The sequence below is a fragment of the Carassius carassius genome, unplaced genomic scaffold (genome assembly GCF_963082965.1).
Source record: "Carassius carassius unplaced genomic scaffold, fCarCar2.1 SCAFFOLD_123, whole genome shotgun sequence".
NCBI lineage: Eukaryota > Metazoa > Chordata > Actinopteri > Cypriniformes > Cyprinidae > Carassius > Carassius carassius.
In genome coordinates this window covers 55,701-79,357 of record NW_026775014.1, presented here as the reverse complement: position 1 = coordinate 79,357, position 23,657 = coordinate 55,701, and the positions used below count along the sequence as shown (strand labels likewise).

The window sequence follows — 23,657 nt, the reverse complement described above, 5'->3', positions numbered from 1 at the left end:
TGCCTTTTTTAATCATCTGTCCTACAATGAGCCTAACCAAATCCATAAAATCACTTCATATTGGCCATGCAGAACATGACAGAAACTAACACATGATATCAATGGACTGTATGTGGAGTAGACCTGCAGACTAGGCCAAATTGTAACAAGCTATTAACACTGCCAAACCCCTCATTCATCATTGCAAAACAATGCCAAAACAACAGGCTAACACATACTGCAACTAGGCAGTCAGTGCAGTTTAATTATGAAAGATATTTTATACATAAATATGGTAAAACAAGGACTATTAAGCCAGTATTCACACTAATACATTAAGCTGCAGGTAAATCTTACAAACCTTACATCAACCATGCTCTTGTCATCTGATAAGTTTAATTAATGTGCAGGCTAGATTCACTTATAATACTTCGTCATTAAAACTCAACAAGGATTTATGAAATCAAGGCCATGAATTAAGGTCGTAGTAATTAATAAAACTAGCTCACAAATTCTTAATTTGGTGGGAATTAATTATTAATTCATAGTTAGCAGTTCTTACTATGTAAACTTCGCACCGTTTAAACGTTATAAAATAAAACGTAATTAAATATCGTCACTCACCGTTTGATTGCTGTCCACGTCGTCCACTTTAATTAGTGTTGATCCAGTACGGTAGGTGGCGCTGTCACAAAAAAAAACTAGGGTCCTAAAGCTGCGGTCCAAGAGTTGCCGTCCTGAAATTGCAGCCTCCGGTTGTGCAGGAATACCCTTCTCGCACTAGATCGATTTTTTTTCCTCGATGCTTTATTTTAACATAGTTTTTCTTGATTCCTAACACACAATTCATGAAACAATTTACCACTTTATCATAAAATACTCCAGTTAAAAACCCTTACATCTATCAAAATCATACTTTGGCCTCAGATAACCGATTATTGAAATGTCCCTGAAAATAAAGTACCATTATCATAATTACTATACTGTACTACACTATAAATCTTTGTTGTGTGAGAGAGAAGTTACCGGCGACCGCGTGGCCTAATGGATAAGGCGTCTGACTTCGGATCAGAAGATTGAGGGTTCGAGTCCCTTCGTGGTCGTTTTTTATTTTACTCTTAAAAAAAAAAATAAACAGACCAATATGATTTAAATGTGACAACCCCGAATATGTATATCAAAACGACATTTAAGTTTAGTGATGCAGTAACACATGAATGTCAAAATGTTGAGCGGGCCAGCGGTCATGTGAAGCACTGCCTAGAAGTTCTATATCTGTCAAACCCATTACAGTGATAGCAGAGAGGCGCAGCGGAAGCGTGCTGAGCCCATAACCCAGAGGTCGATGGATTGAAACATCCTCTGCTAATTTACTTTCTTCTTCATAAATTAAAATGTAGGCCTCTATAGAGAGTGAGGGGTCACGTACCGATTTGGGTTGATTTGGAAGGGGTCTGAGCCGGTCGGCCATGATGGTAGGACACGCTATTGGTTGCCAGGGGCTTGCCTGTTGTACCGAAATCTGACTCCCGTACAAATCGCACTCCCCTTCACTTGCACGCGCGTCACCCAGTTGAACGCAGCGCTTGCAGTTAAACCTTCAGCGGTTTATTATAAGCCTTTCATTGATCTTTTTTTCCACAGTTGGCACCAAGAAAGCACTTGTACACTGTTGTTGTTCTCTTGTTGACCTGACTGCTTCTATTGTTCTCATTTGTAAGTCGCTTTGGATAAAAGCGTCTGCTAAATGATTAACTGTAAATGTAAATGTAAAGAAAGAACATAGAAGCATTATCTGATTAACAAGCAGCTAACGGATGCAAAAACGCCGACTGGAGAAGGTCGTCAACGGAATTAAACCGCAATTTCCAAAGTAAAAGTGCAAGTTTTACCCTGAAATCATTAACTGCACCAACTTTATCATCTCGCAATGCTCTTCCCATAAAACCTGCAAATACCGCTGTTTTGCACTTGGTGTAACCTAAAAAAACTGTATTCCATTGTTCCTATGTTTTCCATATGTATCGTATGAGGTACTGGAGCAGTTTTTAAGGCAGCAGTAACTTCCAGTCATGGTAAAACAGTGCGGAATTGCAAAAACCTCCTCTACTACCGAGTTAACAACACATGTAAACAATCCTTTTTCGCCGCCGGTGTCCTGCCAACATGGCAGAGACTGTGATATCGAGGGGAGGGGCTCTGTGCTATGACGACAACTCCTCACTCTCAATAGCGACAGCAATTATCATTCTAATGAATTTCACTCATGTTTATGTTAATAACTTTTGAAGCGTAAGGTCTAGAAGAAAAATTATTGTTGGCTCATGTTAGCTCAAAATGTTAAAATCATAAGGTCTAGTTTTTTATTTTTAATAGTTTGAAAACTTTTTTTTCCGAACTCATCATATACTGTTTATCTGATTTTCACCTAAATTGGCTCAGATCATCCTAGACCAGTGGTTCCCAACCTTTTTCAACTCACGGCCCACACAACCACACACATATGTTTGCGCGGCCCACTGCAAAAAAAATTAACTGACCCCGCTATTGTTGGGTTAATAACTTAGTACTCAGAAGCAGGAGATATTCTCACTGGGAGAGGAGAAAGAGACGCAGATTGTATCGATGTAAATTCAGATACTGTGGAAAATGAGTAATGGAACCGTGTCAAATATTTCAGTATCGTTATCAATATATATATATATATATTTATGATAACACTACCATGTAGTTTGTTTCTCCAAGCTCTGAGTCCATAAATAAGTCTGAGGTCCCTCGCTGTCTGATCAGCTCTTCACCCGCTGCACAGGGTGCTGACAGGGATTTTCAGAAAAATTAATACAAGACGTAGTCAACCAGATGATGAACACTATTAACAGCAATTATTATATGATGCAATGATGCACTGTTTGTTAGTTCTGTTTGTTGATTCAGGGTTAGCATCATCTGAGGTCCTCTGAGGGGTCAGCATCATCTCTTCTCAGGTGTTCTGGATCCAGACTGGAGCTTGTGTAAATCCTAGTTACCTGAGGTAACGCTGAGCCTATAGTTCATATATCAGTCATGATTAGCACTTTATCAACTGTAACCAAAAGGTCTGAGAGGAAATCTGCAAATTCTTTTAAGAATTCTGTATACGGCCCTGGTGGTCTATACACAGTAGCCAGAGCAAGAGATACATTAGATTTCTTTTGCATGTCTGACAGTGTAACATTAAGCAGAAGCATTTTGATTGAGTTAAACCTGTATCCTGTTTTCTGGGTAACATTGAGAATATCACTATATAACTATATAAGCGGTTGACAAAAGTCATCATAATAGTTATTTGAGAATTGACTTACTAGTCATAAGGAGCGAAGTGTCCTGGAGGTGTTGTGCGAGAGAAGTTCCGACTCTGGGGTGCAGACCATCAGCATCAAAAAGCATAAGACACTCCCAGAAAAGATTCCAATTATTAACAAATAGCAGTTTCAGTTCTTTACACCATGACAACATCCATTCATTTACAAACCTGATTCCAAAAAAGTTGGGACACTGCACAAATTGTGAGTAAAAAAAGAAATGGAATAATTTACACATCTCATAAACTTATATTTTATTCACAATAGAATATAGATAACATATCAAATGTTGAAAGTGAGACATTTTGAAATGTCATGCCAAATATTGGCTTATTTTGGATTTCATGAGAGCTACACATTCCAAAAAAGGTAGACAGGTAGCAATAAGAGGCTGGAAAAGTTAACTGTACATATAAGGAACAGCTGGAGGACCAATTTGCAACTTATTAAGTCAATTGACAACATGAGCACATCATGGCTATAAAAAGAGCCTCTCAGAGTGGAAGTGTCTCTCAGAAGTCAAGATGGGCAGAGGATCACCAATTCCCCCAAATGCAGCGGCGAAAAATAGTGGAGCAATATCAGAAAGGAGTTTCTCAGAGAAAAATTGCAAAGAGTTTGAAGTTATCATCATCTACGGTGTATAATATCATCCAAAGATTCAGAGAATCTGGAACAATCTCTGTGTGTAAGGGTCAAGGCTGGAAACCATACTGGATGCCCGTGATCTTCAGCTCTTAGACGGCTCTGCATCACATACAGGAATGATACTGTAATGGAAATCACAACATGGGCTCAGGAATACTTCCAGAAAACATTGTCGGTGAACACAATCCACCGTGCCATTCACCGTTGCCGGCTAAAACTCTATAGGTCAAGAAAGAAGCCTAAACATGATCCAGAAGCGCAGGTGTTTTCTCTGGGCCAAGGCTCATTTAAAATGGACTGTGGCAAAGTGGAAAACTGTTCTGTGGTCAGACGAATCAAAATTTGAAGTTATTTTTGGAAAACTGGGACGCCATGTCATCCGGACTAAAGAGGACAAGGACAACCCAAGTTGTTATCAGCGCTCAGTTCAGAAGCCTGCATCTCTGATGGTATGGGGTTGCATGAGTGCGTGTGGCATGGGCAGCTTACACATCTGGAAAGACACCATCAATGCTGAAAGATATATCCAAGTTCTAGAACAACATATGCTCCCATCCAGACGTCGTCTCTTTCAGGGAAGACCTTGCATTTTCCAACATGACAATGCCAGACCACATACTGCATCAATTACAACATCATGGCTGCGTAGAAGAAGGATCCAGGTACTGAAATGACCAGCCTGCAGTCCAGATCTTTCACCCATAGAAAACATTTGGGGCATCATAAAGAGGAAGATGCGACAAAGTAGACCTAAGACAGTTGAGCAACTGTATTATCCTGTATTAGACTAGAATGGGACAACATTCCTATTCCTAAACTTGAGCAACTTGTCTCCTCAGTCCCCAGACGTTTGCAGACTGTTATAAAAAGAAGAGGGGATGCCACACAGTGGTAAACATGGCCTTGTCCCAAATTTTTTTAGATGTGTTGATGCCATGAAATTTAAAATCAACTTATTTTTCCCTTAAAATGATGAATTTTTCTCAGTTTAAAAATTTGATATGTCATCTATGTTGTATTCTAAATAAAATTTAGAAATTTGAAAGCCCCACATCATTGCATTCTCTTTTTATTCACAATTTGTACAGTGTTCCAAATTTTGGGAATCAGGTTTGTAGAGCAACAAGTACGTGGGCAGTGGTCCTGACACGCCAATACTTCCATTGTCTCCCTTTCTGTCTGTACAGTACACAAATATATCCTTGAAAAATTACTTACCTACTATATAGTAGGAGAAAATAGTACGTGAAGAGAGTAGTAAAAGAGTAGGCAAGAAATCCATTGATGTCCTACTGCTTCAGCCCAGATTCTGAAGTGAAAAGTGACACTTTTCTATCCCAGGAGGCTACTTGAGAGTTTAGGTCATCATTGAACGTGAAGGAGAAGAGCGATGATAGTGCTTTCAAATGTGAGTTTGAGCTACCCGCATTGCCTGAGCTACTGTAGAGTAAACTATTGAATTGTTGAAGGTATAAAAACACTAATAGTAAAGTTTATTTGGGATTTTGTTGTAAAAACAGCAGAGCTCCAGTAAGCACATGTTTTGTACAGGTGCATCTCAAGAAATGTGAATATCATGGAAAAGGGTCTTTATTTTTTTGTAATTTACTTAAAAAAGCAAACTTTCTTATATTCTATATAGGCTCTTTTCTATCCATGATCAGATTCCAGTCTGACTGCAGCAGTGATGGACGGTAGAGACAGGTGAAGGTGGACACTGCGGTCAGCCACAGAACTGGCACAGCTGTGTTGAGATGCAGTAGGATGTGGGTCCACTGTTTGTAAATATGTGATATTTTCTTGGAATGATACACTTAGATTAAGCTTTGTTTTTTTTATGTTGTTGTTCACTTGTAATGTATTTATTTATTGGGATGGTTACTTTTATTAATTTTTTTAGTATAAAACCTACAGTTTTCTTCAAAGGTGAGATCTTCGAGCAGCTGCCCGGCGTCTCCTTTCTGCAGATGTTGCAAACACTGAGGAATACCTATAGGTACATATACAAGAGATGATGATTTTGGATTTATTTGGGTAATAAATAATGTCTTAGTCTTTAAGGATAAAACTGTGGTTTACATTAGTAAGGTTAAGAACTTAAATCAACCCATAATGTATTGGTTCTACTACAATCACAAAATAAATGGGCAGCTGTTTCATCAACGAGACCACAAAATTAGCAAGTTTTATCAGTCGTTACAGATAGATTAATTGAACCTGTCGCTCATATATTTTGCTTTTAATTTGTTGTTCTTGTTATTATGTTGTAGGTCACATGAAAACATCAACATGGCGGATGACGTCCAGATCACATTCATACTTACTGTATTCGGGCTATAGAGTAGGTACTCTTTAAGCGCTCCTTAGGTAAGTACTTATTGAAATTTAGTTCTTAGTGAGTATGTGGTTTCGGGTGCAGCCAATGACTTACTTATAAAGCAGGGCAAGTTCAGTTCTGGAGAGCCACCGTCCTGCAGAGTTTAGATCCAAACTAACCTCAAACAGCTAATCAAGGTCTTCAAGATCATTAGAGAGCTACTGTCAGGTGTGTTTAATTAGGGTTGGAGCTAAACTCTGCAGGACAGCGGCCCTCCAGGACCAATGCTGCCCAGTCCTGTCATAGGGGCTGTTTATACCTGGCCACTTCATGCGTTTTCTCAGATCGGATGGCTATCTGATTTATCAAAACGGTTCCATTTACACCTGGTCACATGAATGTGTTTTTGCGAAACGGATTTAAATCCGATCTTCAACTCCCGCACTCTATGCAGATTTAATGGAGTGCACGTCACCGAAAGCAACAGATATGAGCAGCATTTTATTGATCATCAGCTAAAATTTCAAAATCAAAGACTGTAATAAGAGAGAGCGGCAACAGCACTGGTAAGATCATTTCGTTTCTCTACTATTAATGATGATGATTGTGTGTTAAGCGTTCGCGACTTACTTTCACTTTGATTTGAGATAGTTTGCACGTTGGTTTAATGAATATATGCTCAGCTTCTCATCTGGTGGTGCGTGTTCCAGTAGCGTCGTCATATCTGGCTATAACATTACATATAGCCTATAACACGCCCTCACACGTTAATTTTTTTAGCATTTTGGGGAGGAGTACAATTTACATATGTGGTTTTAACAACCAGATGCATTTACACTTGTCTAGTTTTGTCTGGAATGCGGCCCAGACCACCTCCTGAAGTGGTTCGAGTGATCGGATTCAAATCCGTCTCAAATGCATTTCGGAGGGCATTTACACCTGGTCTTTTCACGATCGGATAGCTATCCGATCTGAGAAAACGCATGAAGAGGCCAGGTGTAAACGGCCCCTTAAAGGCACTTACTGCCACCTACTGGCAGTTTTACTTTCTTATTTAGAGAATAATTATATCAATATATGCATATAAAAGAAAGAAAAAATATATATATAAATAAATATATATTTAATATATATAATGTTTTTGTTTTGTTTTTCCGACAGCAGTGACTAATCACTTGATCATTACAGCCGGTCTGTAACGCACTTTACTCTTGTTGGATGTTGATCGCCCGGGCCCTGCAGCTAAAAAGATGTTAAAACATGAGTATCATCTTCAGCAGTGACTCTGTCACATTAGATGATCTAAGATGTATCCAGCTTTGTAATGCACTAAACTAAACTCCAGAATGAGACGGGAAAAAAAAAAACCAATCACCCCAGATGGGACTCGAACCCACAATCCCTGGCTTAGGAGGCCAGTGCCTTATCCATTAGGCCACTGGGGCAGTGTTAAAGCATATCTGAAACAGTTTCATACTTATGCGATGTTTCAGACTTATGGTATTATGGTATATTATGGTATATTTTTTAGAAAGTATTTTATTATCGTCTGCAAACCCTTTTACGGCCATTTAAAATTCATCTTTAACAAAGTCATGTTGTTCTTAAAGTACAGAATACTGCATACTTAAAAATATCGAGCTGTTTGCAAAAGTCCATCTAAGTCATGTGTAGACCACAGTAAGTTCTGTTTCCGTAATATCTGACTTATAGACCAGTGAGGTATAACCATTGACTGATCTATATACGACTATGTTCTATATTATAGATCAGTGGGTATAACTCTATTATCGCTGATAACAGGAGAGAGCGGGAGCTTCAGGCGCGCTGCAGACTTTATTTTCTGACTGGAGCGAGTCCCGATGTTACAGCGCTAGCGTTAGCCTGCCAGCTCGAGCCTTCTGTCAGGAATGTTAGCCTTTAGTTAGGCTAACAGTCTTTTCATTTAGATTAGCCAAATAACGCCCAGCACTATGAATTTATTACCCTCAAATCCGCATGGTAATGGATTACTCTATGCTGGATTTAACCAGGATCACGGTAAGATGTTTATTGTTAACTAAAGCTAACCTCACTCTGATATTAACATTACCCTTATGAATCACAGAGACCAGTGAACTCTTTATGTTTCTAAAACAAATACGTGTTTTGAAATAGATGTGATGTGTTGTGATGTTGTGTGAGATGTGATGTTTTGATTATTTGATTAAATATATTAAACTTCATAAACACTATTGCTGTTTTGCCTAGCAAGCTAACGAACTTGAATAGCTGGTTAGCCATAAAGATCATTCACATGAGCGTCTTCTTTTAGGGCTTCTGTTCGCCTTTTTTTCAGGTGAATTAATGTTTGTATTATAAATGACCGACAATTGTATATGTACCTAAACTGTAATGCTCATATTTCACCATATAACGTTAATCAAGTAAACATTGAGAGTTGTTTAACCAGGCTAATGCTAGCGCTAGATCAACTGCTGGAATGACTTTCAGGAGATAAATCTCTACATTTGGATTTCAGTGAACTTGATTAACAATTTTATACAATGTGAAGGTTGTTTAAATCCGACGGCGTGCTGCAATTTTTAACTATAATGTGGCTCAACTAACGTTAACTGACGCATCGCCTGATCTATATAATGAGTATTCTGTATTATAGAGATTATTATATCTCTGTTATAGATCAGTGGTTCAAACGGAGGATTTATGCAGGTTAAGTGACACTCTGCACCGAATCAGAACCGGAAGTCATGAAACAGTGACTGCTGCTCTTTGGAGACAATCTCTCCATATAAATATATAAATATGAAAGCATTTGTAATTGTTCCCATCAGCTCATGTGATATTGATGCATTCTTCTGGAGGTTTAGTTTTAGTTAATCTCTTGAAGGTGAAACAGTAGAGCAACAGAAAATCCCAGTATTTCCCTTAAAATGTGATTTTCCCCTCACCAGGATGTTTTGCGTGTGGGATGGAGAATGGATTCAGGGTTTATAACACAGACCCTCTTAAAGAAAAGGAAAAGCAAGGTGAGACAGCTGTTTTCTCTGACACGTGTTAAACACAGACTGACTGGAAAATAGTGATGTGTCTTTCGTGAACGAATCATTCTTTTTGAACAAATCTTTTAGGTGAACGAATCATTCTCGTTCATGTAATCCACTGACTCATATTTCTCGTTCACTGAAGTTCCTCCCTCCACAGCAGCGCGGAGCTATTATCAGCGCATGCGCAGCTCAGTGAACTGTTTCATCCTGTCAAAGAGTCATTTAACCTCGAGCCAATAGCCTTCGAGTATGAGATGTGACGGAGCATGTGATTTTTTTTGAATGCAGTGAACGAATATGCCCTTCACTGAACGAGTTTCATATGAGTCTGAACGAGATCTAGAGATATCGTTCATGAACGAAATGATTGAAACCGGTACACATGTCGTTCGCAAACAAGTTGATTGAATGGATACATGTTGTTCGTGAATGAAATTAATTGGTAAATAGCTTATCTCGTTCGTGAACGAAATGAATTAGAGTAAACCGGGTCAGTTGGCCATTTAGCGTGTCAATCTCGCAAAATGCAAAGCGCAGTTATAGGTACTGTGCACATACACTTGTTTTCATATTTAGCATACAGAACATAGTTCTACGTTTAATCCTGATGAATGTGACTATATAGGCTAATATATGAACTGTCTGACCAAACAATTAAAATGATAATTATGCAAGAAAACCTCGTGTTTTGTTCATCTGAACACCTTAAATAGACTTTATATACTGAATGCGATTATGCACACAATTTAATACAGCCAAATCAGTTTTTGTAAAAAGTAAATACGTTCGTTGACTTAAGACACTCTTTTTCGCCACCTGCTGGCATATTTTGTGTAATACGAAGAAATGGTCACTGAACGAATCAGTGAACGAATCTGTCATTTTGGTGAACGAACTGAAAATGAACGAATCTCTTGAAAGAATCATAATTTCCACCACTACTGGAACATTAACGAAAAGACTTACATAGTATTAAAACAATGTGGAAGTTAACTTTAGATTTTTCCACGCGCTAAAACTTGCCTCATAGTGCAGACACACACAGGCAATGAAGACTTTTGTTTGAAAGTGACATTCAGCCAAGTATGGTGACCCATACTCAGAATTCGTGCTCTGCATTTAACCCATCCAAAGTGCACACACACAGAGCAGTGAACACACACACACACACACACACTGTGAACACACACCCGGAGCAGTGAACACACACACACACACACACACACACACACACATACAGTCCACAAGGGTCAATGTCAACATGTCTTTTAGAAACATAAGGACTAGCATGTAACCCGAGTTATTCTTTCACCCTTCAGTGTTTCTGGGATCAGAGACGAATCTCTGCTTCACTGTGTACCTGTGGACTCATTAATCTCATTAATCTCATTAATTCTTCACTCAGACTTTCTTGAGGGAGGAGTTGGTCACGTGGAGATGCTCTTTCGATGCAATTATCTTGCGATTGTTGGAGGCGGGAAAAAACCAAAATACCCTCCCAATAAAGGTATACTTCTCTTTGAGATGGCTGTTTGATGGATTTATGGAATAATTTGCTGAGGTTTTAAACATGTCAAACCGTGTTTAATGCAGGTTCTCCTGGATTTTGCTTCCGGTTGACATATTAAAACTCTGCTAAATTATTTCAGCAAGTAAATCTGTAAAAACACATTTTTGCTTCTTTTCTGTGTTTGTGTTAGTGATGATTTGGGATGACCTCAAGAAAAAGACTGTGATCGAGATTGAGTTTTCCACGGAGGTCAAAGCCGTTAAGCTTCGCCGTGACAGGTATTGAACTATTTTGTTCATTTAGTTGTATTCTTCATTTAATAATATTTGTCTGACCTTGAACATATCTGACAACTGATTTAAAAAAAAAAGAAAAAAAGAAAAAATAGCAGATGATTTCATTCCAATATCACACATGCAGTATACAGTAATGAGTCTCATATAAAATATTGGCACAGTGTAGCTGTAACTTCTGCTTGGGTTAAGCTTTAACATTGACTCAAACAGTGAGGAAGTAAACTTCATGATACTGCACGAGTTCAAACCATAACAGAAACTCTTGAAACATATTTATATATAAGTTAAAACACATCAAAACATCAAGTGTTTTTCAAATATATATATTTTTTAATTAGTAAATGTCGCTTTTTAAAATGAATAGGACAAAGAGTTATCTAACAGTAGATGTGTATTAAAGCTACTTCAGTAACCTTGTGTTACTGTCAGTTTCGTGAGGGACCGATTCACTCCTGCATTTAAATACTTATCTCTCCTTTGTTGGTGGCCCTTGGAAATCTTTGCAGCATAAAGAACAAAACTTTTATTCAAATTGTGAATGGATTATAGACAAAAAGTAAGCTTTCTTCATAAACACTGAAGATGTCGATCACTTTACGCTGTGAGTTCTGCACTCTCACATTATAATCAATGAAGACATCACATCTACTCTTCACTGGTTCTAGTGAGAGGATTGTTGATTATGAGCTCACGCTGACAGCAAACGATCGAGAGGATTCTGACTAACCTGGACACCTTGTGATGTAAACATTGTGCAACACATTAAAAATAGAAACCTTCGAAGCTCATGAGAGCGCACACAAACACACACCGTCCATCAGAGTCACTCCTTATAAAGAACCAACAGCTACACGTGGTTTGTTTTGTGTTTCAGGATTGTGGTGGTCCTGGATTCCATGATTAAAGTCTTCACGTTTACTCACAATCCTCATCAGCTGCATGTCTTTGAAACATGCTATAACCCTAAAGGTAAGTTGTGAAGCAGCGATTGATCCGTGCTCTTAGATACTGAACCACAAGCGTGTGCTGTTGATCTGAACTTCACAGGACAAAGCTGTTTTCTTGACGCTCACTCTGGCCGTCTCTGCAGGTTTGTGTGTCTTGTGCCCAAACAGCAACAATTCCTTGCTAGCGTTCCCAGCCACTCACTCTGGACACGTTCAGATCGTAGATCTGGCCAACACAGAGAAGCCGCCTGTGGATATTCCTGCACACGAAGGAGCTCTGTGCTGCATCGCTCTCAACCTGCAGGGCACACGGATCGCCACGGCGTCGGAGAAAGTCAGTTCAGTGCCACTGATGGTTTAGGCCTAACCTGCTCACTTCACTCTTTATTAATCTTGTGTGTGTGACACACAGCTGTTTGATTTTTGCAAAACTGCTTGTTAATCAAAGGGTGTGTTCACACTTCAAGTTCGGTTTGTTTGGTCCGGACCAAAAAGGAAAATGATACATTTGTTCCTGATCCACTTAGCGCTCACATTGGCATTTTTTGACAGCGAACTTAAAGGCTTAGTGAGATGTTCCCAAGCTGATTGGTCGACTTGAATGACGTGTATATCGTGACGGAACTCACTGAACAAAAGATGCGTTAGACTTAAAGCGGCGCTGCAGGTGTATGATATCAAATCTGCTCAGCGCTGCTGTAAGACTAAGCGCTCACTCTTGAGTGTACATATAATTTTAGTTTCACCACCAATTCACAAGGAGCTCATAAAAGCCACTTTACCTCATCATTGCTCCACGTTTGTCCTCTGCTCTTTTTGTTTTGGTTATACTGTGTCGTCAAATCATGTCACGTAGCATCACATCTTGTAAATACTTCCTGTTTTTGGTTTGCTTAGAAGTATTTGGTCAGTGTTGCGTTCATATTTCACTCAAGAGTTCGTTGGGAAGCAGATCGAGATCTCCATCCGCTTGTTTGGTTCAGATGGCAGCGTTCACACTAACTCAAATGAACTGCTCTAACAGAGCAATCCCACCAGGGTTTGTTTTAATCGAACCACTAGAGCTGGATCAGAATATTTCGATTATTCATTCGGTGGGTTGGCATTCGATTTTTAATTTTGAGATTCTAATAAGTTTTTTTAAATTTTTTATATATATATATATATATATATATATATATATATATATATATATATATATCTGGCATCCCCCGCGAAACAGTCTTCATTCGTGCTTGAATATAGCCACTTTTTTACTGTTGGGCGAGCGGTTCCAAGCACTGTCAGGTACAGGTGTATTAATCTGGTACAGTGTGTGTGTGTGTGTGTGTGTGTGACGTCGCTTCTCTGTTGCCTGGCTACCAGTTTCTCCACAGCTAGCAAAGCGGTAGCGCGTATTTAATCAAACAGCTACGCTACGTTCAATAAAAAAAAAGAAGAAAAAACTGTCTGAGACCGTTTGGTCTGTGGAGGAAACATTTGCGCATTTTGATTTTATACGCATTGTTTATTTTATTTTTGACGTCAAATTTTTCTCGTTATAGAACGAAGTAAATAGCCTATCAGATAAAAAAGGAGTCCCCAAAACAGAAATATCTGATCATCGTCCATATTGCTGTTTATATTACACCTGAATTACCAAGACAGCGACTGAAGCATTTGTATTGCATTCCAAAGAGCTCCGTAATCAGCCCCACAGTGGAAGATCAAACCGTATCCGTGCTGACTGATCCGGGTTCGGTCCGATACTGGAGAAGCCCTTGAGTGAACGTCATGAATCAGTTCATCTGGAAGAGAAGAAGACCTCAGCTGTGTGAGAGCACTTTAGATTGAGTGAGGACAACACAAAGACAGTGTGATTTAAAACCATCCTACAACAGCTGACTTCTGTAAATAGTAGTATTATGTTGGTGTAAAAATACAACCTTTTATCCACCACGTTAATGAGTAATTTTACACATGATAAAAACGTGCACTTAATTTGCTTGGAAAATACTAGAAAAAACGGCAGTCATAAAAAAAAAAAAAAGAAAGTACAGTAGCCCAGCCTAATAAAAAAAATTTTATATGAAAAGTATTGCTCTTAATAGACCTGTGTGTTCTGTATCACTAGTGCAGTGTCAGTTCTTTGGAGCATATAAGTCCTGCTCGCGCTGTTCTGTAGTTTATTGAAAGATTATTCATTCTGAAATACTTTGATTATTCTTGATTATTTTGAGCATGATTATTCATGATTCAAATATTGATGTTAATTACTACCGAAGCTTCGAAGCTCAAAAGATGGTACTCGGACCAGCCCTACGAACCACACATGGCAAGTGTGAACACACCCTAAATGGCCATGGAATGAGCCAGCGGTTGGCTAACGGAGAACATGTCTTCTGTGTAGGGGACCCTGATCAGAATATTTGACACTTCAGCTGGTCATCTCATTCAGGAGCTGAGAAGAGGATCACAGACTGCCAATATATACTGGTAATCACTGCATGCATGCTATCCTGTTCTGTTACTATAAAGGTAATCTAATGTGTGCATTTATAACAGAGCGTATTTGTGTTTCAGCATCAATTTCAACCAGGATGCCTCTCTTATCTGCGTATCAAGTGACCACGGCACGGTCCACATATTTGCTGCAGAGGATCCCAAAAGGAACAAGCAGTCCAGGTTCGTGTTAAAGCACCCTAAAGGTTTTAGCAGATATCCTCAACTTTGTTTTTGTCTGACATTTATATTCTGTGTTTCACTGTAAGTGTTTACTGTGCGCCTGTTTCTCGTGTGTCCTAACACAGCTTGGCATCGGCCAGTTTTCTCCCCAAGTATTTCAGCTCCAAATGGAGTTTCTCCAAGTTCCAGGTCCCGTCCGGTTCTCCCTGCGTCTGTGCCTTTGGAACAGAACCCAACGCTGTTATAGGTGAAATACACTTAGGTCATATTTTTAAAAACAGTTATGAATATATTGCTCTCATAGACGTGCTGTGAATCATCAGACGATCATGTACTGATATGACTAGCAGAACTGTTTAGTGACTAACTCTCAGCGATTCTCCTGCAGCTATTTGTGCTGATGGCAGCTACTACAAGTTTGTGTTCAACCAAAAAGGGGAGTGTTCGAGGGATGTTTACGCTCAGTTCCTGGAAATGACGGACGAGAAGATCTGAGCGTAGACACTACTTCACTTCCTTTCCTGACATCTCCAGAGGACTTGAGTGGCGTTCATGACCGCTGTTTTGGAGATGAGCGTGACACAGGTGTGGAGGAGACCAAAAGAAACTCTAAAAGCTCTCTAGACTCAAACAAGAGAGGCCTTTCTTTCAACAAGTCGAGAGATGACTGAAAACATGGGACCCCAGAAAACATATTCTGTGGAGGGACGAGAGGGAAACCCTTTTCTTTTCTTTTTTTTTGAAAGGACAACATTTTTTAAATTGTCTTCCATTGGATTTTTAAGGCTTTGGATGTTGTTGGCTAGTTAGCGAGAGCGATTCTTGTCTACTAACAAAACGAATCTAAAGTGATTGAGAGCAGCGCTGGGTGTAAACATGTAATTCATTCACACTATGTTTTTGAAAAATCTTTGCGTTGTTTTATTTTGCTGTATGAACGCAGGAGACCGGATGAAAATGATGTAACTACATGGTATTTAGGCTAGTATAACACAACAGACATTTTATGTTGTAAAGGTGTGCTCTTCATTTCATGTAACGCAAAATCTTTTTGTTGGCTATAACAAAATCTAATTAATATAATCAGTACAGCGACCGAAACAAACCTTTAGAAAGCACTATCACACAAGAGACGTGATGCACATACACAACATATTAGGAGAAGAATGAGGAACCGTGTCGTCATATTTAGTCTCTTTACATTCTTAATGGATTAAAATAAAATGACCAACTCTCAAGTCCTGTTTTCTTCTCAAAGTAATTGAGAATAACTTTACAAGAGGTGTATTGTAATGTAAGTTGTACACTATTTAAACCTGGTCGCAGATGAATGCATCAAACCGCATCTTTTGGTTTATTAGCTGCAGAATTATCACTCTATGTAGTATTGAGTAGCCACTGACTGATCTTTCTCTTTTACAGACGAATGTGCTCAAATTCTGGCAAAGTGTCCATCTCGCACCTGAAGAACCCGGTGCTTTTATGTTTGTCTAAATTCTTATAACCGTTCTTTGAAATGTATCTATAAGCTATTTTGTTACTATTTGATGCTTTTGTCATTGATAACATGCAAGTGATGCATATAATTTCATGAAGATGATGATGTAAGCTGATCCCCACACAGTTCAGTATCATATGACAAATTAAAGATGATTGTAAAATCAAGAATGGCTGTTCTTTCACGCAGGTCTGATTGTGACTGACATCAGATGTTTGTTAGAGATGATTCTTCTCTTGGTGGAAAGATGCGTGTGAGAGGGGTTTTAGGACTCTTTTAGGGGATTTTATTTTGTGTGTGTGTGTATATGGTTGTGTAAAGTAAGCGTGATTTCACCAAGTACAACGTCCTGTTGATCCTGGAACAACATTCCAATCAACCAATCAGAATAGAGAGAGAGCCTTTTAAGGAAATATCTGTTTAAGGCTTATAGTCAAGGTTAGGTGCTTCTATACCCCTGTTAATCAGCTATCATTTCCCATTGATTTTAGAAATAAATTATGGGTAGGGGTATGGATTGGGTTAAATCTATATTTTGGACAATAATATTGTTCCAGGAACATGTCTTACTTGGCAAAATCACAACGACCAGTTGTGTAACGAGATGAACATGGCAAAGGTATCCATGTAGATTTTGCTTGCATGTTGAGTAGTTGTTCACAGTATATGGTGAACAACATCTTTAAAATGATTAACTGATTTTTCCATGTTATATGACGTTATAATCTGCAAATGTTAGGCTTCTCCTGACATCTAATTTGGATCTGCTCATGTTGCATCATAATTCCTTTTCTGTGTTTTTACAGTGCTGCGCATTACAACCAATCACACACGATTACGTTGTTTTTATTAACGCAGTGGCCAACAAGACGCATCCAGATGAGTCATCGCTGAAACACCGGAGTTTCATTCAGATGTACATATAACTGAAGAGATTCACTCATCAAACAGTGAACAACTGATTATATATTATTATTATAGGGGACAGTACTGATTATAACTGGAGGTTTCGTTGTTTTTGAGAGCATAAACTTGTGCTACACTAAAGTCCATGAAGTTGGTGATCAGCTGAGTTTCTCAGATCACATTGCTAAAACTGTCCGATCCTGCAGATTTGCATTATGCAACATTAAGAAGATCAGGTCCTTTCTTTGGGAACATGCAGCACAGCTCCTTGTTCAAGCTCTTGCTCTGTCCAGGCTGGACTATTGCAATGCTCTCTTGGCAGGTCTTCCAGCCAGTTCTATCAAACCTTTACAATTAATCCAGAACGCGGCAGCAAGATTAATTTTTAATGAGCCGAAAAGAATACACGTCACACCTCTGTTTATCAGTTTGTCTACCAATAGCTGCTCGCATTAAAATACAAGGCATTGATGTTCGCATACAACACCACCACTGGCTCTGCACCCATTTACCTAAATTCGTTACTTCAGACTTATGTGCCTCTAGAAGCTTGCGTTCTGCAAGTAAACATCGCTTTATTTTGCCATCCCAAAGAAGCACAAGATCACTTTTACAGACTTTTAAATGACAGGTGCTGGTCAAATAATTAGAATATCATCAAAAAGTTAAATTTATTTCACTAATTCCATTCAAAAATTGAAACTTGTATATTATATTCATTCATTACACACAGACTAATATATTTAAAATGTTTATTTCTTTAAATGTTGATGATTATAACTGAAAACTAAGGAAAATCCCAAATTCAGTATCTCAGAAAATTAGAATATTGTGGAAAGGTTCAATATTGAAGACACCTGGTGCCACACTCTAATCAGCTAATTAACTCACAACACCTGCAAAGCCTTTAAATGGTCTCAGTCTAGTTCTGTAGGATACACAATCATGGGGAAGACTGCTGACTTGACAGGTGTCCAAAAGACGACCATTGACACCATGCACAAGGAGGGCAAGACACAAAAGATCATTGCAGAAGAGGCTGTGTGTTCACAGAGCTCTGTGTCCAAGCACATTAATAGAGAGGCGAAGGGAAGGAAAAGATGTGGTAGAAAAAAGTGTACAAGCAATAGAGATAACTGCAACCTGGAGAGGATTGTGAAACAAAACCCATTCAAAAATGTGGGGGAGATTCACCAAGAGTGGACTGCAGCTGGAGTCAGTGCTTCAAGAACCACTACACACAGACGTATGCAAGACATTTTGGCAAAAAGAGGGTTACTCTGGAGCTGGTTTACCCTCCGCCAGTGCAGAGCATCAGAAGCACGTGCACCTTTGACCCAGAGCAGACTGTAATGTGTGTCCACCACTGATCTATATGTGACACTAAAAGAATGCCTTACGAACAGCTTTGGTTTCCAAAAGCGTGATTAAACACACGATTACTGCCAAGGCAACCGAAGTCCTGTGGAAGAAGAGAGGATCCTCATATCGCCGTGAATTCTGCTCCTCGGTGAAAGCACCGCCGTAGTCTAAGTGTGCTATTTTGTACCCAGGATGCGATCAAACGACAGCATCTCTGTCTAAACTCTCTAGCTTCGCCGGTCCTTCTCTTGTAACACATCAATTACATGCGTGTCAGACCGCGCACACGGTGCAACCAACCCCCAGCACTCCATGCTTGTTCATCTGACTGCTGATTGGTGGAGTCCGTTTTTCTTCTCCCGAGTCGCAGAGCCATTGGATGCTAGCGCTGTCAATCAGCTCGGCCCCGCCCCCAGCGTTTGTTTGGTAGAGTTGATCGTGTGCTCGTTCTCTGTCGCGGCTCTGGGCTGGAGCCGCCGTCCTCGGACTGGCTCGTTCCTTCGTGTTTATTTCTCATCCTTTGATTCGATCCCACACTAAATTGTACAAGCAGGCCTCCCGGCCGACGATCTGCCGTCTGCTCATTCAATCTGATAGTCTCCAGTCCCCGTCCAGAGCAGTGATAAAGATGGCGGTGAGCGGGATGTCAGGGTCGGTCGTCGCGCGGCTCGAGGGCCGAGAGTTCGAGTATCTGATGAAGAAGCGCTCGGTCACCGTCGGACGGAATTCCTCACAAGGCTCCGTGGACGTGAGCATGGGCCATTCGAGCTTCATTTCACGGAGACACCTGGAGATTTTCTCCGCCGGCGAGGACGGAACGGGAAGCGGAGATTTCTACCTTCGATGCCTCGGCAAAAACGGGGTGTTCGTGGACGGCGTGTTTCAGAGACGCGGGGCTCCTCCTCTGCAGCTGCCGCGCGCGTAAGAGTCTGCGCCGCGCGCTCGCGGGGTTTGTTTTGTCCGGCGAGCAGCGCGTGTTGATTATGACAACCGCGACTAACGCGCGTCATTAGCGTCGCGTCATTAGCGACACTGAAGAATATTTCAGCTCGAGTGAGCGCAGCGTTGTTATTCTTAACTATTTGCTAAAAAAAAGTGTTTTGGGTTCATTCAGTCCCTGTTGCCCTCATTTTATCCAAATATATCGAGTTAATCAAATATGACGTGTGCTGGTCTGTAGCCCTTAATTAAATGACAGATCGGAAATCTTAATCAGTTATAATAGCCTGGTCAATATAACTTATGTTTTTATGCCCTCTTATGATTGATTATGGCAGTGTCTCTTGACCATTCAGTGACATTGCGTACATACTTTTACATTTATTGATTCTCCATCTTTATAGAAATTATGTAAAGCTGTGTGCTTTTTTTTTTTTTGTTTTTATACTTTTTTTTTTAATCACCTCAAAAAACAAAGATTATGATTAATGGCACTTAGTTTACAGCTAAGCTCTTCTTCAGGTGTCTGAAGTGTGATGTGATGAAGAGGGCAGAGGCTCGGCTCGGTTTGTGCCGATTAAATGAGTTTGTAGTGTAATCGGCTCTCGTTCAGTGTTGTGTTGTTGGTTTGAGTATCAACATCTCTGCTTTTTATCTGTGTAGATATTTTCAGTAAGCTACTCCATAAACATCAGTGCATAAGAGGTTGAAATCCAAACTCTTCTCTCTGTTTTGTAGGTGCACTTTACGCTTTCCCAGCACCACTATCAAAATCACGTTCACTGCCTTGTATAGTGAGAAGAGCGAGCGCAGGAGCGCGCCTGAGTCTCCGGTGAAAGCCCAGATCTCTCCGCTGACCATCAACATCCCAGACAACATCGCCCACCTGATGACCCCGCTGCCGTCCCCCACAGGTACCATCAGGTGAGAGCACTGCTTCAGCTCACGGACGTCTGTCCTCGGCTACAAAGGCCTCTATCATGCATTTTTTTTTCTATTTGTGATTTTGTTCAGCGCTGCTAACTCCTGTCCGTCGAGTCCCCGAGGAGCAGGACTGTCCAGCTATAGGATGGGTCGTGGACTCCCAGCTGATCTCAATGAAAACTCACAATCTGAAAATGACAAGGAAGCGTCTGGAGGAGACAGTCCAAAAGTATGGGATTTTAAACGTTAAGGCTGATGTATAGAGCAGTGATGTCTCGTTTGTCTCTGTTCTGAAACTGATTTGATGCAGTAATCTGTCACAATGCACTCTTCTTGTCTTTCACAGGATGACTCCAAGCCTCCTTACTCGTATGCTCAGCTTATAGTTCAAGCCATCACAATGGCACCCGACAAACAGCTAACACTGAATGGAATATATACCCACATTACGAAGAACTATCCATATTACAGGAGCGCAGACAAGGGCTGGCAAGTGAGTGTCCATCAGCTCTTCTCTTTGTGCAGCGTCTACAGTTTAGAGTCACCTAATGCATTTAGTCTTCGTTGTGGAGCTGTTGTATTTGTACTCACTGAATCGAGCAGACCCACACTTTATTATTATTACCTTGCCTTTTTTGGTTCCATGCTCTTGTTAGTAGCTTTGCAAATTATGGAGAATATCTACAGAGGTAATATGAAGGTTTTCTTTGTGTTTTTGAAATGAAAGACTGATCGCTCTGCAGATCCTTCTGAACGATCCCAACTTTACAAACCAGTGGCTGAAGTTGTTGCTTGTTTCAGTCTGACTTTCACAGTTTGTGTGGCACATTTCAGTGTGTATTACACATTATATGCTGCCTCCATGTTGTTATTGAAAGACGGGACAGACGTGAAGCTAACTCTGGAGTGGCTCGATAAACCTGAACCCGCTGTGTGAAGTAGATGTGCACATCGTCTCGTTTATAATCTGCTTCATCGTTACATTGTCAAATTAAATTAAATTTGCAGCTTAAAGCAGTTGCCGAACTGTTAACCTTTTTGCTGCTTTTTTCTCTCCCAGAACTCGATTCGTCACAATCTGTCCTTAAACCGCTATTTTCTCAAAGTGGCGCGATCTCAAGAGGAGCCGGGCAAAGGCTCTTTCTGGAGGATTGACCCCTCGTCTGAAGCGAAGCTCATCGAACAAGCGTTTCGTAAGCGCAGGCCTCGCGGCGTGCCATGCTTCAGGACCCCCCTCGGACCGCTCTCATCCAGGTGATCATTCATGTTCTCCTCATGCTGTTACGCTGAGGGGGAGTAAACGCTGACAGAAATATCTTTAATTAGGTACACTGTTCCTTTATTTATCTTCACCGGCGTGACTTATTACTAAAACAGGATCATGGTCTATTCATGGGCTCTGATAGACGTTCATGATTGTGTGGATTCCTCCAGAATGGATGCTCTTCATGAACCGTGTCACTCGAGTTGATTCATGTGATTTCTCAGGAGCGCTCCAGCATCTCCTAACCACACCGGAGCGCTGTCGGCTCACTCCAGCGGTGTTCAGACTCCAGACAGTTTATCAAGAGAAGGATCACCTGTTCCTGTGGATCCGGAGCCCACACCTTCCTCCGCTCCTGCCGTTCAGCCCAAACTAACCGTCATTCAGGAGGCTTGCTTCGCTCAGAAGACCGCTGGTAAGATCCTCCTCCAGTCACGAGTTAAAGCTGCACCTCTGCTGAAATTAAGACCGCTGTTGGACATTTGTTATTGAGTTATGGTTTCAACCTGATTGATTCACTGCTGAATCAAATCGATTTTGAAGCATCCTTATCCAGTTATCACAAATGCCTGGAAAAGTCACAGAAATACATAGCTCTGATGTGTTTAAAGTGTTTAACACATGGTCTTTTCTTCCCTTTTTTGCAAGTTATTTAATTTGAAGACAACTCCTGGGCCATGTTTACTGTTGTTCACTCAAAGTATAATTGAGCTTCTAAACCTGTATCATCCTTTATATTCCTGGGAAGGATGTTTCTCAGCGAATCTGTTCTGGAGCAGGCCACCGGTCAGCTGTTAACCCACTGATGGTCATTTTAACCAAACGTATGTTCCCACACAGGTTCACCTCTCAACACCCAACCGGTTCTCATCACAGTTCAGCGGCAGCTAGCGCAGACCATCAAACCTGTGACCTACGCCGTGACCTCTCCGCTGTCCACTCACACGTCCCAGCAGCCCGTGCTTCAGACGCTGCATGTGATCCCTGCAGTGACCGCACACAGGACCAGCTTCACTAGATCTGAGCCGCAGGGGAACGGAGAGCACCAGGAGCTCCGAGGTGAGGACTGAACATCAGAAGATGAGACATGGCTCTCTGGAATACTTGATTCTGATTGGTCAGCTGATAACGAGCGTCTGAGTCCAGATCATGAGAGGATCTGAAGCGTGTGTCGTGTCTCAGTGCAAACGCCATCTCTGTTAGGGGTTGTATTAAATTATAAAAGTATTAATAGTACTGTAATATTGCAGTATTGTTTGTCTTGTTGCCAGGACGAGTGTTTTGGAGTCTGAAAGGTACAATTTGCAAACCTTTTTGTGTAAAATCAGTATATCTTGTCCACGTGTCTGTTTATTTGGTCAAAGGCTGTGTAATCAGTGATTTTTCTCTTGTGTGGCACGCAGCCGTGTTATGATGTATATCCAGCCAAAAGGGGTTTATTTTGTGATAACGAGACTCTGGATATCATCAGAGGGATCATTGCTCTCGTTAATGCTGTTGATTCTGCTTGTGTCAGTGAAAGTGGAGCCGGTTCCTGCGGTCAGCACCAGCTCTCCAGTTCTCCAGACGTCTCCTGTGGGTCAGCACCAGCTGCCCGTGAAGCCCATCGCTCAGAACGGGACGCATGGGGTCACAGGTCAGGAACCAACCTCAGTGTTGTCCAGTTATCACTCCGTATTCACTTTATAATAACAAACATGTTTATCAGAGCTTGTATTCAAGTTTGTTGATTTAAATGTTTATTACATAGTTTCTAATAGTTTTTTGTTTTAGTCGTATCTAACGTTCCAAGAAATCACTGTTAAAAAGATATGCGAACAATTCTTTAAAGCTCAATAATTTTGTGGTATTTCCTACATCAGTGAGTAATTCTGCTATATAATCATGATCTCAGTGTTAAAATAATTGTAATTATGACTTTTACTGCAATTGAGCAGCATTAGTATATTTCATTAGAGACATCTTTGATTTTGTGTCCTGGTTCGGCCGGGTCTGGACGTCTCTATCTGACTCTG

General features: G+C 40.5%; 2 protein-coding genes and 2 non-coding genes across 7 annotated transcripts in view; 3 read left to right on the top strand and 1 right to left on the bottom strand.

Moving 5' to 3' along the window:
- The first annotated feature begins 1,009 nt into the window (after positions 1 to 1,009).
- trnar-ucg (transfer RNA arginine (anticodon UCG)) lies at positions 1,010 to 1,082 on the top strand. Its single transcript has one exon. It is a non-coding gene; the product is annotated as a tRNA-Arg (tRNA).
- Positions 1,083 to 7,657: 6,575 nt separating this feature from the next.
- On the bottom strand, positions 7,658 to 7,730 carry trnar-ccu (transfer RNA arginine (anticodon CCU)). Its single transcript has one exon. It is a non-coding gene; the product is annotated as a tRNA-Arg (tRNA).
- A 128-nt stretch (positions 7,731 to 7,858) lies between these two features.
- LOC132134175 (WD repeat domain phosphoinositide-interacting protein 3-like) lies at positions 7,859 to 16,417 on the top strand. Of its 3 annotated transcripts, XR_009429415.1 has the most exons (11): positions 7,863 to 8,325; positions 9,240 to 9,314; positions 10,738 to 10,839; positions 11,033 to 11,120; positions 12,013 to 12,107; positions 12,229 to 12,419; positions 14,475 to 14,560; positions 14,648 to 14,749; positions 14,875 to 14,996; positions 15,138 to 15,334; positions 16,172 to 16,417. XR_009429415.1 is itself a non-coding variant. In XM_059546959.1 (10 exons), the coding sequence occupies exons 1-10, from the start codon at positions 8,259 to 8,261 to the stop codon at positions 15,242 to 15,244; spliced, it is 1,035 nt and encodes a 344-aa protein (XP_059402942.1). In that variant the 5' UTR covers positions 7,864 to 8,258; the 3' UTR covers positions 15,245 to 15,831. The 3 variants fall into 3 exon arrangements, 2 of the variants coding, with proteins under 2 accessions (XP_059402943.1, XP_059402942.1); XM_059546959.1 differs by lacking the exon at positions 16,172 to 16,417 and having other exon boundaries at positions 7,864 to 8,325; positions 15,138 to 15,831; XM_059546960.1 differs by lacking the exons at positions 10,738 to 10,839; positions 16,172 to 16,417 and having other exon boundaries at positions 7,859 to 8,325; positions 15,138 to 15,831.
- Positions 16,418 to 18,691: 2,274 nt separating this feature from the next.
- Positions 18,692 to 23,657, top strand: part of LOC132134174 (forkhead box protein K2-like) — a 10,973-nt gene continuing 6,007 nt past the window's right edge. For both annotated transcript variants that reach the window (XR_009429414.1, XM_059546957.1), the window contains exons 1-8: positions 18,692 to 19,436; positions 20,193 to 20,378; positions 20,469 to 20,607; positions 20,725 to 20,871; positions 21,439 to 21,632; positions 21,867 to 22,057; positions 22,483 to 22,701; positions 23,159 to 23,278. Coding sequence is in view for 1 of the 2 variants with exons in the window: in XM_059546957.1 (XP_059402940.1) it covers positions 19,144 to 19,436; positions 20,193 to 20,378; positions 20,469 to 20,607; positions 20,725 to 20,871; positions 21,439 to 21,632; positions 21,867 to 22,057; positions 22,483 to 22,701; positions 23,159 to 23,278 (1,489 nt within the window). In the remaining variant the exon portion in view is untranslated. The remainder of the gene's footprint in view (positions 19,437 to 20,192; positions 20,379 to 20,468; positions 20,608 to 20,724; positions 20,872 to 21,438; positions 21,633 to 21,866; positions 22,058 to 22,482; positions 22,702 to 23,158; positions 23,279 to 23,657) is intronic.